This window comes from Lipotes vexillifer, unplaced genomic scaffold, assembly GCF_000442215.2.
Source record: "Lipotes vexillifer unplaced genomic scaffold, Lipotes_vexillifer_v1.1 scaffold853, whole genome shotgun sequence".
Lineage (NCBI taxonomy): Eukaryota > Metazoa > Chordata > Mammalia > Artiodactyla > Lipotidae > Lipotes > Lipotes vexillifer.
The window spans coordinates 1,375,263-1,393,161 of NW_006792734.1; the positions used below are offsets into that span (position 1 = coordinate 1,375,263).

General features: G+C 35.7%; 1 protein-coding gene across 7 annotated transcripts in view; it reads left to right on the forward strand.

The window, feature by feature from the left end:
• DLG1 (discs large MAGUK scaffold protein 1) overlaps positions 1-17,899 on the forward strand; it is a 296,591-nt gene that overhangs the window by 160,595 nt on the left and 118,097 nt on the right. For all 7 annotated transcript variants that reach the window (XM_007465853.1, XM_007465852.1, XM_007465854.1 and 4 more), the window contains 5 exons: positions 5,335-5,385; positions 7,918-8,042; positions 10,076-10,245; positions 11,392-11,528; positions 15,512-15,656. In XM_007465853.1, coding sequence (XP_007465915.1) covers positions 5,335-5,385; positions 7,918-8,042; positions 10,076-10,245; positions 11,392-11,528; positions 15,512-15,656 — 628 coding nt within the window. The remainder of the gene's footprint in view (positions 1-5,334; positions 5,386-7,917; positions 8,043-10,075; positions 10,246-11,391; positions 11,529-15,511; positions 15,657-17,899) is intronic.

Here is a 17,899-nt window from a genome sequence, read left to right on the forward strand (position 1 = left end):
TTGGTCTGTAATTTTCCTTTTTTGTAGTATCTTTGTCTGGTTTTGGTATCAGGGTGATGGTGGCCTCATAGAATGAGTTTGGGAGTGTTCCTTCCTCCAGTTTTGTGGAAGAGTTTGAGAAGGATGGGTGTTAGCTCTTCTCTAAATGTTTGATAGAATTCACCTGTGAAGCCATCTGGTCCTGGACCTTTGTTTGTTGGAAGATTTTTAATCACAGTTTCAATTTCATTACTTGTGATTGGTCTGTTCATATTTTCTATTTCTTCCTGGTTCAGTCTTGGAAGGTTATACCTTTCTAAGAATTTGTCCATTTCTTCCAGGTTGTCCATTTTGTTGGCATAGAGTTGCTTGTAGTAGTCTCTTAGGATGCTTTGTATTTCTGTGGTGTCTGTGGTAACTTCTCGTTTTTAATTTCTAATTTTATTGATTTGAGTCCTCTCCCTCTTTTTCTTGATGAGTCTGGCTAATGGTTTATCAATTTAGTTTATCTTCTCAAAGAACCAGCTTTTAGTTTTATTGATCTTTGCTATTGTCTTCTTTGTTTCTATTTCATTTACTTCTGCTCTGATCTTTATGATTTCTTTCCTTCTGCTAACTTTGGGTTTTGTTTGTTCTTCTTTCTCTGGTTCCTTTAGGTGTAAGGTTAGATTATTTATTTGAGATTTTTCTTGTTTCTTGAGGTAGGCTTCTATAGCTATAAACTTCCCTCTTAGAACTGCTTCTGCTGTATCCCATAGGTTTTGGATCATCCTGTTTTCATTGTCATTGTCTCTAGGTATTTTTTGTTTTCCTCTTTGATTTCTTCAGTGATCTCTTGGTTATTTAGTAATGTAGTTTCTAGCCTCCATATGTTGGTGTTTTTATTTTTTTCCCCCTGTTAATTCATTTCTAATCTTATAGCGTTGTTGTCAGAAAAGATGCTTGATATGATTTCAATTGTCTTAAATTTACTGAGGCTTGATTTGTGACCCAAGATGTGATCTGTCCTGGAGAACGTTCCGTGCACACTTGAGAAGAAAGTGTAATCTGCTGTTTTTGGATGCAATGTCCTATAAATATCAATTAAATCTATCTGATCTATTGTGTCATTTAAAGCTTCTGTTTCCTTATTTATTTTGGTTTTGGATGATCTGTCCATTGTTGTAAGTGAGGTGTTAAAGTCCCCCACTATTATTGTGTTACTGTTGATTTCCTCTTTTACAGCTGTTAGCAGTTGCCTTATGTATTGAGGTGCTCCTATGTTGGGTGCATATATACGTAAACCCACACACCTATGGTCAACTAGTCTATTTTATCTGATATGAGTATTGCTACTCCAGCTTTCTTTTGATTTCCATTTGCATGGAATATCTTTTTCCATGCCCTCACTTTCAGTCTGTATGTGTTCCTAGGTCTGAAGTGGGTCTCTTGTAGACAGCATATATATGGGTCTTGTTTTTGTATCCATTCAGCAAGCCTGTCTTTTGGTTGGAGCATTTTATCCATTCACGTTTAAGGTAATTATCAATATGCATGTTCCTATGACCATTTTCTTAATTGTTTTGGGTTTGTTTTTGTAGGTCCTTTTCTTCTCTTGTGTTTCCCACGTAGAGAAGTTCCTTTAGCATTTGTTGTACAGCTGGTTTGGTGGTGCTGAATTCTCTTAGCTTTTGCTTGTCTGTAAAGCTTTTGATTTCTCCATTGAATCTGAATGAGATCCTTGCTGGGTAGAGTGATCTTGGTTGTGGGTTCTTCCCTTTCATCACTTTATCATGCCACTCCCTTCTGGTTTGTAGAGTTTCTGCTGAGAAATCAGCTGTTAACCTTATGGGAGTTCCCTTGTATGTTATTTGTCGTTTTTCCCTTGCTGCTTTCAATAATTTTTCTTTGTCTTTAATTTTTGTCAGTTTGATTACTGTGTGTCTCGGCGTGTTTCTCCTTGGGTTTATCCTGTATGGGACTCGCTGCGCTTCCTGGACTTGGGTGGCTATTTCCTTTCCCATGTTAGGGAAGTTTTTGACTATAATCTCTTCAAATATTTTCTCGGTTCCTTTCTCTCTCTTCTCCTTCTGGGACCCCTATAATGTGAATGTTGTTGCGTTTAATGTTGTCCCAGAGGTCTCTTAGGCTGTCTTCATTTCTTTTTATCCTTTTTTCTTTGTTCTGCAGCAGTGAATTCCGCCATTCTGTCTTCCAGGTCACTTATCCATTCTTCTGCCTCAGTTATTCTGCTACTGATTCCTTCTAGTGTAGTTTTCATTTCAGTTACTGTATTGTTCATCTCTGTTTGTTCTTTAATTCTTCTAGGTCTTCGTTAAACATTTCTTGCATCTTCTCAATCTTTGCCTTCATTGTTTTTCCGAGGTCCTGGATCATCTTCACTGTCATTATTATGAATTCTTTTTCTGGAAGGTTGCATATCTCTACTTCATTTAGTTGTTTTTTCTGGGGTTTTGTCTTGTTCCTTCATCTGGTACATAGCCCTCTGCCTTTTCATCTTGTCTGTCTTTCTGTGAATATGGTTTCTGTTCCACAGGCTGCAGGATCGTAGTTCTTCTTGCTTCTGCTGTCTGTCCTCTGGTGGATGAGGCTATCTGAGAGGCTTGTGCAGGTTTCCTGATGGGAGGGACTGGTGGTGGGTAGAGCTTGGAGTACCTACCTTTTGAGAAGGCTTAATGGTGAAAATCTCAAATACCTTAAAGCAGAAGTCCATAAGCTCGCAACACAAAAATTTATACTATATTACATATTAACACCAAAAGGACTGTATAAGTATACTGACTTGGAAATGTTTTCCAGAATAAAATTTCAGGCTATTTAGAAATGAACAAATGAACAAAAATAGAGCCCAATGTAGCAGTTTGGGGATTTGGCCAAAGCCATATGCCAAGGAAAATTTATTAACTTTAATGGGTGTTTCTAAAGATAGAAAAAGTAATAAGCATAAATGAATTGCACATTCAACTCAAGAAGCTTTAAAAAGGGCCTAAGGAAAGAGTAAAGAATTGATAAAAAATAAAAGCAGAATGTAATAGCATAGAATGTAATAAATCAGTGATGTTAAAAGTACTTCTTTGATAAAGACTGATAGACTTTAACAAGTCTGAGCACAAAAAAATATAGATGATACAAATAACCTTTAGAGTAAGAAGAGTGGTATAGCTGCAGATACAGATTTTATTTTTACTCATAAAAAAGAACTTCCAGGGCTTCCCTGGTGGTGCAGTGGTTGAGGGTCCGCCTGCTGATGGGGGGATGCGGGTTCGTGCCCCGGTCCCAGAGGATCCCACATGCCACGGAGTGGCTGGGCCCGTGGGCCATGGCCGCTGGGCCTGCGCGTCCGGAGCCTGTGCTGCACAACGGGAGAGGCCACAACAGTGAGAGGCCTGCATACCGCAAAAAAAAAAAAGAAAGAAAAAAAAGAACTTCCAGTCTAGTTGGCAGGATATGCATATGTATAACCCTCCTGCACTCTATAGGCATATAAATCATAGACTTATATATATATATATATATATATATATATATATATACACACACACACACACATATATATTGTGTGTATGTATATATGTTTGTATATATATGTATGTGTATATGTGTGTGTATACACACATATGTATAACATAACTTTGAAAAGAAGAAGAAAATATCTTCAGTTGAAAAAGAATATGAAACAAAGTAGCAATTGGGTTTGTATCCATTAGAACCATAAGAATTAAGAACCCAAAAAAGTAGTAGAGATGAGTTTCAAAAATCCTCAGGAAAAAACCCCCTAGCTCCTGCATTGGACCTGAATTAGGGGTTGCTTCTTATAGTATGGTGAAGAAAACAGACTACCTTCCATGGATTTCATTATTCTGTTGTTTCATTATTTTATTGCTATATAACAAACCACCCTGAAACTTAGTGGCTTTAAAAATAATTTATTATTTGCCATGATTTTCTGGGTTAACTGGATAGTTCTGTTTTACACGATCTTAGCTGGGGCACTGGAAAAGACTGGAAGATCCAAAATAGCCTCATTGACCATGGCTGGCAGTTAGTGCTAGTTGCTGGTAAGAGGTGCAGCTGGGGCTTTTGGCCAGGGGTCTTGATGCTCCTTCATTTGAATCTCTTCATAGGATCTTTGAGCTTCCTCACATTATAGCTTCTGGATTCTAAGAAAGTGCATTCTAAGACAAAGGCAAACACTACAAGGCATCACATGACCTAGATTCAAAAACCACAAAGCATTTGTGCCACGTTCTTTTTAACAGAGGTCATCTAGAACATGCCTAGATCCGAGGGAAGGGGAAGTAGATAACATCTCTTGATGGTAGGATGGTTCAATCATATTGCAGAAGAGCACTTGGGATGGAAGGATGGGAATGCATCTAGAGATGAAGTTTATCACAATCCCTATTTGACTTACTAGATTGGGTATTTTGCCCAGCTTCGTATCACCAGAAATGTTAAAGCAATGATTTGAATCCCAGTTAATGTGATTGCAAGCACTATTCACCCTTCACCAGTGGCCTTTGCTATGGGAATTACTTCTTCCAGGAGGAGATATGGAATAAATTAGAAGGAGTGAGAGAACGTGCTTGGTCTTTATGGTGTAAGCAAGAATGTGAATGGTGAATCAAAGTTGGACATGAAATATGTAACTGAAATTTGACAGAGGAAGCAATAAAGTAACAGATGTGGAGGGAGGAACTTGCAGGATATGTAAAGGAAGGAGCAAGTCATTCAAGTGTGATGGTATATAAGGCTCATGAAGAGGTGAGAAACATGTTAGAATGAAGTTGAGTGATAGATTGGGGTCAGTTCATACAGAGCCTTGTATGAGAGTTTTTGAGCAAGTATGTTATACATGGGCTCCATAAAGATCCATCTATGTAAAACACATTAGAATGATTTGAGCAATGGAGAACAGTAATCTAAGAGATTGGGTAGATTACACTTGGCAGTAGTCCAGATGAGTTAACAAAGGCATTTGAAGCAAGGTAATAGAAATGAAAGTGAAGGGGTGATGGTTTTCAGGAAGAAATGAAATATTTAAGTCAGTAAGAATTGGCAGCTGATTAGATGTGTGGATCAAGGCAGAGAAGAGAGTCAAGAGTTCAGTAAGTATTAAAAGCTGAATGTACCCTTTCTGTATGTGAAAGTCACAATATCATGAGTGTCAACTCATTAATACATTTGTATTCTTCCATTCCTTGAAAATCTTCCCTAAAACTGTTAAAATCAAGCTATATTATTTGATTACTGTCACATTTAACAGGTTTTTATTAAGAAATCATGCAAAAATTATGTCTTGCCATTTTAAATTTCACACTCAATTTCTGTGCTACTTCTTTTGTCCCCCATTAGGTTAATGGCACTGATGCAGATTATGAATATGAAGAAATCACACTTGAAAGGGTAAAAACTATTAATTATCTTAAGTTTTTATGCATAAACCTGTTGCTTTAAAGAACTCTTTAAATATACTGATCTTTCATATAGGATCCAAGGAAGATCACCTTTCAGAACCATATAATATTAGTTTCTTTAATGAGTCCACGTATAAAATTAGCCGTGGCATTTTTAGGGAAGGGGAAAATGCTTTTGCTTTTCTTTAATAACCTTTTTTTTTAAAATAAACTTTTTATTTAACATAGTTTTAGATTTACAGAAAAGTAGTACAGAGAGTTTCCATTTACCCTGGACTCAGTTTCACCTATTATTAACATCTTTTCATTACTAGAATACATTTTTTTCAACTGATGAACCAATAGTGATATATTATTATTAACTAAAGTCTGTACTTTATTTGGATTTCTTTACTTTTTATGTTTTTCTCTTCCAGGATCGCATCTGGAATACCACATTACATTTAGTTATGATGTCTCTTTGTGCTCCTCTAGACTGACAGTTTCTCAGATTATTCTGTTTTTAATTTTATTATTTATCTTTCACATAGTAAAATATTTATTTTAAATAAGTATTTAATATCCTAGTAATATTGTCATTGTATCAGTTTTGTTTCCCAAAAAAATAAAAACCATAGATTTAATGGAAAAGACCTTATTGAAAACTTCTTATGCATTCCCCCAGTCAGAAAATAATTTAAGGATACAATTCAGATGTGTAAATTTTCTTGATGTATTTTCCCCTTAAGAATATCTGCATTTAATTGATACTGTATTTTAGCAGAGCCACCTTGTCTGACCAGCATTTTTGGAAAATGATGTGCTCTGCATAAGTGAATTTTCTAAGTAACTGAATGTCTGTATATTTAAAATCCTAGGTAATTAGATTTGTTTATGTTTGAAGCCAGAATAAACTGAATAAAAATAGACTTCAGAGGGATAATAGATTTTTATTGCCTGTTTACCTGAATTTGGACCCACCTGTTCAAGTGACATGGATGACTGAGTCTTACAAGTAAATAGAGTATTAATGTATTGTACACATTTCAGTGTGGCATTTTGTTGTTTTTTTCCCAGCTTTATTGAGATTTCTTGACATATAGTCCTAACTTTTTATCTTATTCATCTTTTCCCAGTACCTTTTAAATTCCTTTATTTAGTCAGAACTGTACATTGTATTTTTCAATGATTAAAGAGCATATGTACCAGGAATTGGGGACTTGTTTTTAAAGTATAAAAACTTGCAACTAGAAGATGAATAAGTTCCAGAGATCTAATGCACAGGTAGTGAATATAATCAACAATACTGTATTATAATCTTCAGAATTGCTAAGAGACTAGATCTTAAATGTTCTCACCACAAAAAATAAATGGCAATTATGTGACCTCATAGAGGTGTTAGCTAAATAAAGCTAAGGTGGTAATCATATTGTACTATATAAATGTATCAAACCAATATGTTGTATACCTTAAACTTACACAAAGTTATTTGTAATTATATCTCAATTTTTTAAAAAGCAAGTAAAAAAGAGAACTCGAATACTTGAGTAACTTGGTAGCCCCATACAACCTATTGATACTATTATTGATACTCTAGTAACTCTTGAAGAGTTTAGACTGAAAAAATTTTTTTATTAAAATAGAATTTTAGGACATGTCATAGTCTAGTGAAACTCTAAGCTATTTAATACAAACAGTTTAGTAATAGATCCAGATATACCCACTTATTTGAGCTGCCTGAAAACCAAAGTTAGAACATTCTTGCAAAAATAAACGTTTAATACCTTTGCTTAGATCAGTTTTGCTTTTTGTAGCAGTAGAACCCTTTCTTCAAAGAAAATATTATTCAAAAATCTAGTACGTAAATAAAATAAGCAAGAGGTAATGCTACTTTGGCAAAACTGACTGCTGTCAAGAAAGTACACCAATGTTAAGTTCTCCAGTTGGACTTGCAGCATTAAAAGCTGCCTTTTGCTGGTCAGGTGTCTTGGTTAAACACATCAAGGATGATGGCTGTGTTACTTAGCTCATACAATTTGGTCATTTTAAAATAAGCTGATGGCAAAGTTAGCAGAAGAAAAGCACCACCCAGTACCCCTTTTTTAAAAATTTAGGCTGAAATAATATATTGGTATTACCTACTCGGAAATAACATCAGCAGAAGGGTCACTTCATTGTTTTTCTCTTGGGAGCAATTTGCCTTACCAAACATGAGCAAGATGCAGTCTAAAAGAAAGAGACCTAATAGTGACACCTCTCCAAGGACAAACTGCACATAATTTTAAAGAAAGAATCGTAGACCAGACTCCAGAAGTACTCAGTACATCATCAGCCTCACATATTCAGCAGTAATACCTCTGAATTCATAGAGAAAAAAGAGCTTTCCTTATATTTCTTAATTCAAAATCATCATATTTCCTATACATATGCCTTTATGTGTGTGTTCCCTATGTTAGTACAGTTTCTAGGTCCTATAATGATGGGAACCTATCAATAAAGATAATTATTATTCAGTGTCAATTTTTTTCCTCTCTATCCCCAGGGAAATTCAGGGCTTGGTTTCAGCATTGCAGGAGGTACAGACAACCCACACATTGGAGATGACTCAAGTATTTTCATTACCAAAATAATTGCAGGGGGAGCAGCTGCCCAAGATGGAAGATTGCGGTATGTTTTGCACTTTATGTTGTGATACCAAATCCTCTTTGTATCTTTTTCTTGAGGCAAACAGTACAATGAGTAAATACAAATGAACACTATCATAATAACTAACATAAGGTAGATGCTCAGATATCAAATGAATGAATGAGATAATTGTGCTTTAAGCATTTTCCCTCTTTTCAATTAGGAATTCAGTTTTATCTTAGAAGTTAAGCATTTTGAATAATAAATTTGACTGTTTAAATATTTCTGAGCAAATTTATAGAAATCATAGATTTCCCATTGTATGTTCAAATACATTCACAAAATGTGTTATTTTCTGAGTGGGAAACGTGTATATGCTTATTTAAGGTACAGGGAATCATATATATCTGAGTTGGTATCCCAGACCACAAAGAGTAGTAAAGATTATGCAAACTTTAAATAAATTAATCTATTTTCTAAATTGAATAAATGTAAGTAATATTGGTCTTTTGTTTAAATATAATGTTCCATTTCAGAAAATATCTTTAGCATACTTTGTTGTTTCCTTAGACCTTAGATTGTGGCACTTTTCCTGTTCCCTTATTTGTTGCTTTTTATACATGGTGATGGTTTTCTAAAGTTTTAGGACTAAGGATTATATATGGTCTGTTAAAAACAGTATCTTACTTTAAGGCTATTCATGCCTATACAGCTTTTCAGTTTCTAAACTTCTCACTGGATATGATAAGTGGTATATTAATGAAATTAAATGTGAAACTAATAATTTGACTTTCATGTAAATGTAAATATTTACTTCCTGATTCTGTTATTGGCATTTTATTTGTGCTTCTTGTGTGAAAATTAGTATGTTCCATTTGTTTCACTGGAGAACATACCTATAGTACTAACTCTGAGGTGTCACTGTCTTTGGATACAGAATTTCTTTTCTCTAAAGAAAGTTAATTAGATATAGAAGTGTATCATGATCACTTTAAATGTTTTAATTGTTTTGTTCCCCATCCCTGCCCAATTTGAGATGACCATCTTTTAATTTGTTTTCTTATTTGTTTTCTATATGAATACCATGCAGTTGAAACTGAGATTAGTTTATTTTTTGGTAAATCAATGAATTAATCTCAGTTTTGCTGCTGTGACCTTAAGCTAGTTATTCAGTCTGAGCCTCAGATTTTTTTATGTTTGAATCACTGCTCTGTTAGTCATTATCAGGGTGGCCTTGGGAAAGTTATTTAAACTTTGTACCTCAGTTTTTCTGTCTATAAAATGGGGATATAAATATGTATCTACCTTACAGATTGTTGTAAGGCTTAAAACACTAAAAGAAGTTCCTAGCATGTGGTTAGTGTTAAATAAATATTTGCTGTTTTTCTAAAATATCTTAATTTCTATACGTAATCATACAAATTATAGCTGTCAGGACTTCCCTGGTGGCACAGTGCTTAGGAATCTGCCTGCCAAAGCAGGGGACACAGGTTCGCTCCCTGGTCCAGGAAGATCCCACATGCTGCAGAGCAACTAAGCCCATGTGCCACAACTACTGAGGCTGTGCTCTAGAGCCCGCGAGCCCCAACTGCTAAGCCCATGCACTGCAACTACTGAAGCCTACGCCCTCTAAGGCCCGTGTGCCACAACTGCTGAGCCCACGTGCTGCAACTACTGAAGCCCGCGTGCCTAGAACCTGTGCTCCCCAACAAGAGACCGCCACCGCAATGAGAAGCCCATGCACTGCAACAAAGAGTAGCCCCCATTTGCCGCAACTAGAGAAAGCCCACGTGCAGCAACAAAGACCCAGACACAGCCAAAAAAAAAAAAAAAAAATTATAACTGTCGTTATTATTTAATATTTTTGTGCAATGATCTCTTATTTGCACTGTTTCCTTTGCTGGCCCTTGGGAAATGTTTGTATTTATATGAGTTTTTGATACATTGGAATTTAACATGTAGTTTCTTATAAATAATTCCAGTAAATAATTCTCTTGTCAAGAAAAGAAAATTGGCAAAGAGAAAAATTGATATTAAATTTTTAATATTTAATTTGTAATGTTTTTTTTCCTCAGGGTTAATGACTGTATATTGCGAGTAAATGAAGTAGACGTTCGTGATGTGACACATAGCAAAGCAGTTGAAGCATTGAAAGAAGCGGGATCTATTGTACGCTTGTATGTAAAAAGACGGAAACCAGTATCAGAAAAAATAATGGAAATAAAGCTCATTAAAGGTCCTAAAGGTATGAAATAAATCAAACAAAGACAAATTATTAAGTAAGAAATCTCTAAGTGAAATGTAACTATGAAGTTATTTATGACACACATTCTAAGATTAACAATGCTGGTAATCTACAGAACTTAGTGAATTTTTAGAATTTCTGTGCTATTTCTACTGATTTTTGTCTTAAGTAGAATACTATGCAAACATTTTGCAGTCGTGTAGTGTCGATATTAACTTGTAATCATTAATCTACAAAGTGCATAAAATGCAGATACACAGGCTAAAAGAAAAAATATTTATGAACATGCCATCAGTAGTTACATCTGCAGTGAAGACTGTTAGGATGTGATCTGAATTTTGAAAACATGGGTGGGATTGAGGATAAATGGAAATACTGATTCTAATTTGTGGCTTCATGGAAAAATGCATAGAGAGCTACAGGTTTGGCGTTAAAGCTATGGGATTTATGAATTATTGAAGCTCCTTAAAATTAATTCATAGAACATTGAAAAGAGAAGAAGCATCTGCATTTCTGAGGCTGTTGGTTCTGCCCACCACCAATTTTTTTTTCTCAGTTTTAATCTTGTGGAAGTGTTAAAAGTGTTAGTAAGAAGTGAAATTATGATGGAAACAAAAGTGAAGCAATTTTACACCATCTCTTTGAACTAATAAACAAATGCATTTTACAAAGACACTTTAAGAAGTAACCTGGGTGGGGGTGGGGGGGGGCTTCCCCGGTGGTCCAGCGGCTAAAGACTCCACGCTCCCAGTGCAGGGGGCCGGGTTCGATCCCTGGTCAGGGAACTAGATCCCGTATGCCACAACTAAAGGAGCCTGCATGCCGCAGCTAAAAGATCCCGCACGGCACAACAAAGATCCTGCGTGCTGCAACTAAGACCTGGCACAGCCAATTAAATAAATAAAGAAATAAAGAAATAATTTTTTTTTTTTAAAGTAACCTGGGGGTGAAAAGGTACTCATTTGTAACTATAGGAGCACCTATATTTGTAATTGCCCCTGATTACAAAATACTTAGGATTTTTAAAATAGATTATTTTCTGTTTTAAAAAACATTAGTTTGATGAAATTATCACCTAGTTTTCAGTCATTTGGACTTAAGTTTACATATATTGGTGAAATTCTAAAACTAGTGTTTTCCATACAGGTCTTGGGTTCAGCATTGCAGGAGGTGTTGGAAATCAACATATTCCTGGGGATAATAGCATCTACGTAACCAAAATAATTGAAGGAGGTGCAGCACATAAAGATGGTAAACTTCAGATTGGAGATAAACTTTTAGCAGTAAGTATAAGAAATCTATTGTTTTAAAAATCACTTTGATGTCTTTTTTTTTCTGACAGACTGAATTTCTACGTGCCAAAAATGTTTAAATGATATTTCCATGAGTGAATACTAGTCTTGCTTTAGTCAAAACCTGAAAAATGATTCTTTATTTGCCACTACCATTTCCTCTACTAGCTCCCCTCTCTTTTTCTTTCATTCTGTTTAGGGGCTTGGATACACAGAATTGTTTAGTCGTAATCCTTAGGTTCATAACATCATCATCCTTTGTTCATGTGTGACCTTGTTTTTCCCTTTCTTACTTTAATTAATTAATCAATTATTTTATTTATAATATAGTAAAAACTGCTAGTCATTACTCAACCCAAGAACTAGAATATCAACAACTTGTGTTCCTCATTCCTTTGTTTTTTAAAGATTACTTAATCACATACATATTCCTAAGTGTTTTGTTTAGTAGTGTGTGTTTTGAAAAATTTTAAAGGCTATTGTGCTGTATATAGTTTTTTTTAATACTTTTCTCACTCAATATTGTTTTACTGAGACTTATCCATATTGTTGCGTAGAGCTGAGATTTATTCATTTACCCTCTTCATAATATTCTATTCTGGGACTGTAGACTGTATCACAATTTATTTATCCAATCTTCATCAATAACTGTCTTAGTTCATGTTCCCTAGCAAAACAAAACCTGAAGAAAAGCTACTCTGCTAAGGTATTATTGGGAGGTATAACTTCAGAGAAGCTAGAGTGAGTGAAAATGAAAAGTGAGGCAGAGAATGAGGGAAAGCCAATACAATGTATTATGTTTCTGAGCTGGCTATAATTTCATAAGAAAATGTAGCTGATTGCTTGTCATGTAGGACAGTCTCCCAGGCAGGCAATGTGGAACTGCTAAACCTTAGATCCAGCCATCCAGGGAAAAGAAAGGATTTTATCTACTGACACCTTTTAGTCTCTTGTCTCTTGTTAGTTAGAGTCTACCCCCACAGGGCTTAACTGTCCTAGATTTCTCGACTGTGTTACCCAGCCCCTCTGGACAAATGCTAAGAAAGCCAGTTCCCACACTCTGGCACAGCACTTCCCCTGAACCCAGAAGTCGTGAGAAGAGCTAGAGCCTCGTGGTCTAGACAGGTCAGATGTGGTCTTCTAATATGTTACAGCTCTCACTATGTGGAACACGTCAGCCATACCCAAGCCCAGCCTTTACTCCAGAAAAGGTTGAAAGAGCTCATAATGGTAGGGGACAATATGAGAGTAGCAGTAGCTAGGACTCTCCCCTAACCAAGCAACCAAAGCCTAGTGGACACATAGGCTCAAGTGAATCTGAAAAGGCATACAAAGTCTGGTATAGTGGTGATTTGGTCTATGTCCTATTTATTTATTTGCCCTTTTTTAATAGTTATGCTAGGAAGAGCAACTAATTATTTTTGAGTTAATGATAGGGAGGAGGAAGGAACTGTCCTTCAACTGTTTCTCTCTAACTTATCCTCTCACAGCTATGACTTGCCACTCTTTCCCCCAAGCTACAACCAACACTCCCTCATCATTGCATACACCCCCCCATAAACACACACCAGTTCCAAACAACCTTCTTTCTCCACTACGTTTCTCACTTTTATTTTTAATTTCTTACATACTGTGTCTTCTTTATCCTTCTTCCAGAATCAGTTTTAGGGGTAGGGAGCCAGAAATTCATGCTGATTTACCGTTTAGGGAGGCATTTGTTGCCATAATTCCACTGAAATTATTCAATTCTTAATTCTCACCTTAATTGATGTATCAGGCATTTGACATACCTTCTTCCTTCTTAAAACCCTCTTTCCAGTTTGCCTGATGGTCCCCCTCTATCTTGCTATTCCTCTTAGCTCACCAGCCATTCTTTCTCATTCTCCTTTTTGGTGCATCTTCTCCCTAACTTCTAAACATTGAAGTGATCCAGGACTCAATACTTGAACGTATTCTCTTCTCTCTTTGATAGGTGGTCAAATAATTTACTGGGTCTTATTGTACATGATAGTAATAAGTATTGTTTTCTGAACTTCAGTCTCCTTCACTATGTCTCAAGAGTCATCTCAAATATAATATACAGTTGGCTCTTTGTATCCGTCGGTTCCACATCTGTGGATTCAGCCAACTGAAGATCGAAAATATTTAGTGGAAAAAAATTCCAGAAAGTTCCCAAAAGGCAAAACTTGAATTTACATGGCATTTATATTATATTAGGTATTATAAGTGATCTAAAGATGATTTAAAGTATAAGGGAGGGTGTGCGTAGCTTATATGCAAATACTACGCCATTTTACGTAAGGAACATGAGAATCTGCAAACTTTTTTATCCTCGAGGAGGGTAATGGGGGGTAGTGGAGTTATAGAATCATTCCCCCACAGATACCAAAGTACAACTGTATCTAAAAATGAACTTTCAAATCACGGCAACCCACCCCACCCTGCCCCCCAAAATTCTGCTCTTTGCATAATTTTCACATCTCATTAAACGGGAACTTTATCCTTCTAATTTCCCCAAGTCTAAAACTTTAGGATCATTCTCCTTCTTTCCCACTCCACATTGAATCCCTCAGCAAATCTTGTCAGTTCTTTTATCAGTTATCTAATGCTGCATAAGAAAAAACAAAAATTAGTGGCTAAAATGACAATTATTTATTTGCTTACACTTCTGCAATTTGGATAGGTTTGGTCAGGGCAGCCTGTCTTTATTCCATATAATGTCTACTGGGGTGGCTCAACTAGGGCCAGGGGTCCACCTCCAAGTTGGCTCGCATATAGTGGACCGGTTGGTTTTGGCTGTCATCTAGGAACTCAACTGGGGCTGTTAGCCAGGTATTCAGTTCTCCAGTGGGCTGTCCACATGGTTAACTTGAGCTTCTTACAAAGTAGTGGCCAGGTTCCAAGAGGGACATGCCAGAGTGAGCTTTCCAAGAAGACAGCTCTAATGTGTGGCATTTATTAATCCTCTCTTTGCATCACAGTTACTAATGTCTCATTTCAGGCCATCAGAAGAACAGTATACCACAGTTGTGTATTTCAAAATGCAGCAAGTCCTCACTGTACACAGTAGGGTGGGACCATAAAAATGACCGTGCAGTTGAAATCCTGCGAAGCATTATTAGTAATCAGTGGGGAAAGTCAGGATTGTTCTGTGACCTTTAGAAGTTTTTGTCAAAACACTTAAAAGTCTCCTGCAGTCGATTATAAAGTCACGTATTAGGGAAATGGAAAATATACTAAAATGAACATTTGTTTAGTGCACTGTAATTTAAAACACTAGAAACATTTATAGTGTTTTATTTCTTTTTAAAAGAAAATGTTTACCAAAAAGAGGAGCAGTCTAAACCTAATGCTAGCAGAAGAGAAAGGATTAGAACAGAAATTAACAATATAGAAAATAGGACAACCATGTTGTCTATGTTGGTAGAGAAGATCAGCAAAACCAAAACTTGGGTCTTAGAAAAGATCAACAAAATTGACAAACCTTGGGCTTCCCTGGTGGTGCAGTGGTTGGGAGTCCACCTGCCGATGCAGGGGACGCGGGTTTGTGCCCCGGTCCGGGAGGATCCCACATGCCACGGAGCGGCTGGGCCCGTGAGCCATGGCCGCTGAGCCTGCGCATCTGGAGCCTGTGCTCCACAGCGGGAGAGGCCACAACAGTGAGAGGCCCGCGTACAGCAAAAAAAAAAAAAAAAAAAAATTGACAAACCTTTAGCTAGACTGACCAGGAAAAAAAAAATGACTCAAATTTCTAAAAGTAGGAATGAGAGAACATAAGGTAATACTTTTATTTATGAATAACTCTATACCAATGCATTTAGGTAACTTAGATGAAATGGGCAAAGTCCTAGAAAGACACAAACCACCACTCCTATTCAACACTGTACCGAAGATTATACCCAGAGCAGTAAGGGAGGAAAAAATGACATTCCAAGTGGGAAGGAAGAAGTAAAACTTTTGGGATTTTCTTTTAGGTGAATACTGTGTGTTTAGAAGAAGTTACTCATGAAGAAGCAGTAACTGCCTTAAAGAACACATCTGACTTTGTTTTTTTGAAAGTGGCAAAACCCACAAGTATGTATATGAATGATGGCTATGCACCACCTGATATCACCAACTGTAAGTCTGTTTGCTTAAATCTTGTTTCCTTAGATGTGATGTATTTTAATGAAGGTTCCCAATATAAAGTTTAAACATTATGCAAATATTTTTTAAAGAACTATAAAGCATTTTAAAAACCAATTTTAAGTCAGAATCTTCATAATAGTAAGTGGAGATGGATTTTTCACCTTTTCACCTGTAATTTCATAGCAGTAATTACTTTTAACATTTAAGGTATTGATTCTCAAACTTTTATATAAGTAACAGTCACCAAAGGTATTTGCAAGTAATGTGGCTTCTTATTTTGTTCTAATAATTTTTGGATGGAGCACAGAAATATACTTTAGCAAGCAATTAATTCTTTTAACAAGCAGGGCAATTCTGATGCTGCTGGTTCATGGGCTGCACTTTGAGAAACAGTAACTTAAAATATTTGTAAAACTTGGGCTTTTCTATACTCTCAACTGTGTGAGCACAGATATTATCTTTGTACTTCAAACTCTTAGTGTTATTACCTAACTCTGTGCACAGTACAATTGTATTGCCTAGAAATGAACTGTAATGAAAGTACTTATATAATTTTAAGTTTCCTATTTGATTTTCTTTTTTAATGTACAAGCTGAGATGAGATTTAAATATATTCTTAATGTGTTCATGTTGTTTGAAAAATGAAAGTTTTATTTGTTTGGTATGTTGAGTCAATACTAGAATCATCCATGTGTAATAAAGGTCATAAATGTACTCTATAATCTGCTTTTCCAGGTTTTCCTTTTTTAAATTGTAGAATTTTAAAGATATTTGTGATTTTGTGATTTTGTAAGTGGCAATGTTTCCAGTTTTAAAATGCCAAAAAGTTCATTACAATCATTAATCATTAGAAGCTAAATACAAATTATATTTTAAAGTGTATATGTACTGTCCTCCAGTGATGCATCTTCCTTATGTGCTCATTAAGTCATTAATTACTCAAGTATAACTGAATTATTCTCTTAATAGTATTCAGTCTTTTTAATGGACAGAGATGATGTCTTATACATCATTTGTGTCAGAAAAGAACTTTACTACTTGTTTAAAGTTCTTCCATATATTTGGTCTTTCACAGAAGCTTTATATAAGGGCTTGATGTATTTTTATTTGTTCTTAGGAGATGCAAATTCAATGATGAGCTCTTTTATTCACCAGTTTAAATATTAATCTTATTTATTATGCTGCTTTATCTGTTCAAGACAGCTATGTCCAAGTTGTTCCACAGATTGAGAATTGGCATCCTGATTATGGCCAAATATACAAATAGCCAGGCTGCTTCTTAAAAATATGTTGAACTGGAAAAAATGTTACTTTTTATTGAATTATCTCTTTTTATATAAAATAATATGACATTTTAAAAATGGCAGAGCTAGTCCTAAAGAGTAGTAAATAATGATTGTTTTCCCTATAGGCATATGTAGAATATTTCATCCCTTTTTTTCCATCTGTTATTGAACTAATAGAATATTGTGAAAAAATTGAAGTTTACCGTGCTAGTTCAACTTCTGTTTCTCTTCTTATGAATTTTGTTGTACACTTACAGTCCATGCTCATACTATAGACGCAATTCATAAGTAACTTATTATGTGTGTTTTAAAAAGCATTTGTATCTGAAAACTTTTTACATAAATGATTTTTACCTGTCAGCTCTTGTGAAGCCCTTGCCATCAGACTATTCAACTTACCTGCCTGTCCCTTATGTTGTTAGTCATGTAGTTTCCTCCTCATCAATCTGGCTTTAGTCACTGAAGATTTTAGTGTCAGGCCCATTGTCCTTTGATACACATTCACATTGTCATTCTTAGTGATGTCCAGGCAAAATGCACACTGATTCATTCAACAACCTGGCTTCTTTGTTGATCTCTTTCTTTCTAGCTCTCCTGCCCTCCACTCCAACTCAGATACTTGGTTCCAAGACAATAATTTAGATCTTATCATCGTCAATACCTTCACCACCTACAAAATCTTGATTTAAATCATCCCATTCCCTGACTACATCCATCAGTTTATTTACTCCTATTCTAACAATTCATCCTCATTTTGACCTTCAATCATTTGACACCATTACTTGGTTGTCCCCTTGTGTTTCTACTTGTCTACTTTTTTTTAACTTAGCCTCCTTGGTTTGTCGTGATATTCACTTCATTGCATATATCTTCTACTTTCTTGCCCTCTCCATCTTCACTGGCAGAATCCCAACCCTGGTTCAACCTGCTGTCTTCATCCATTCCTGC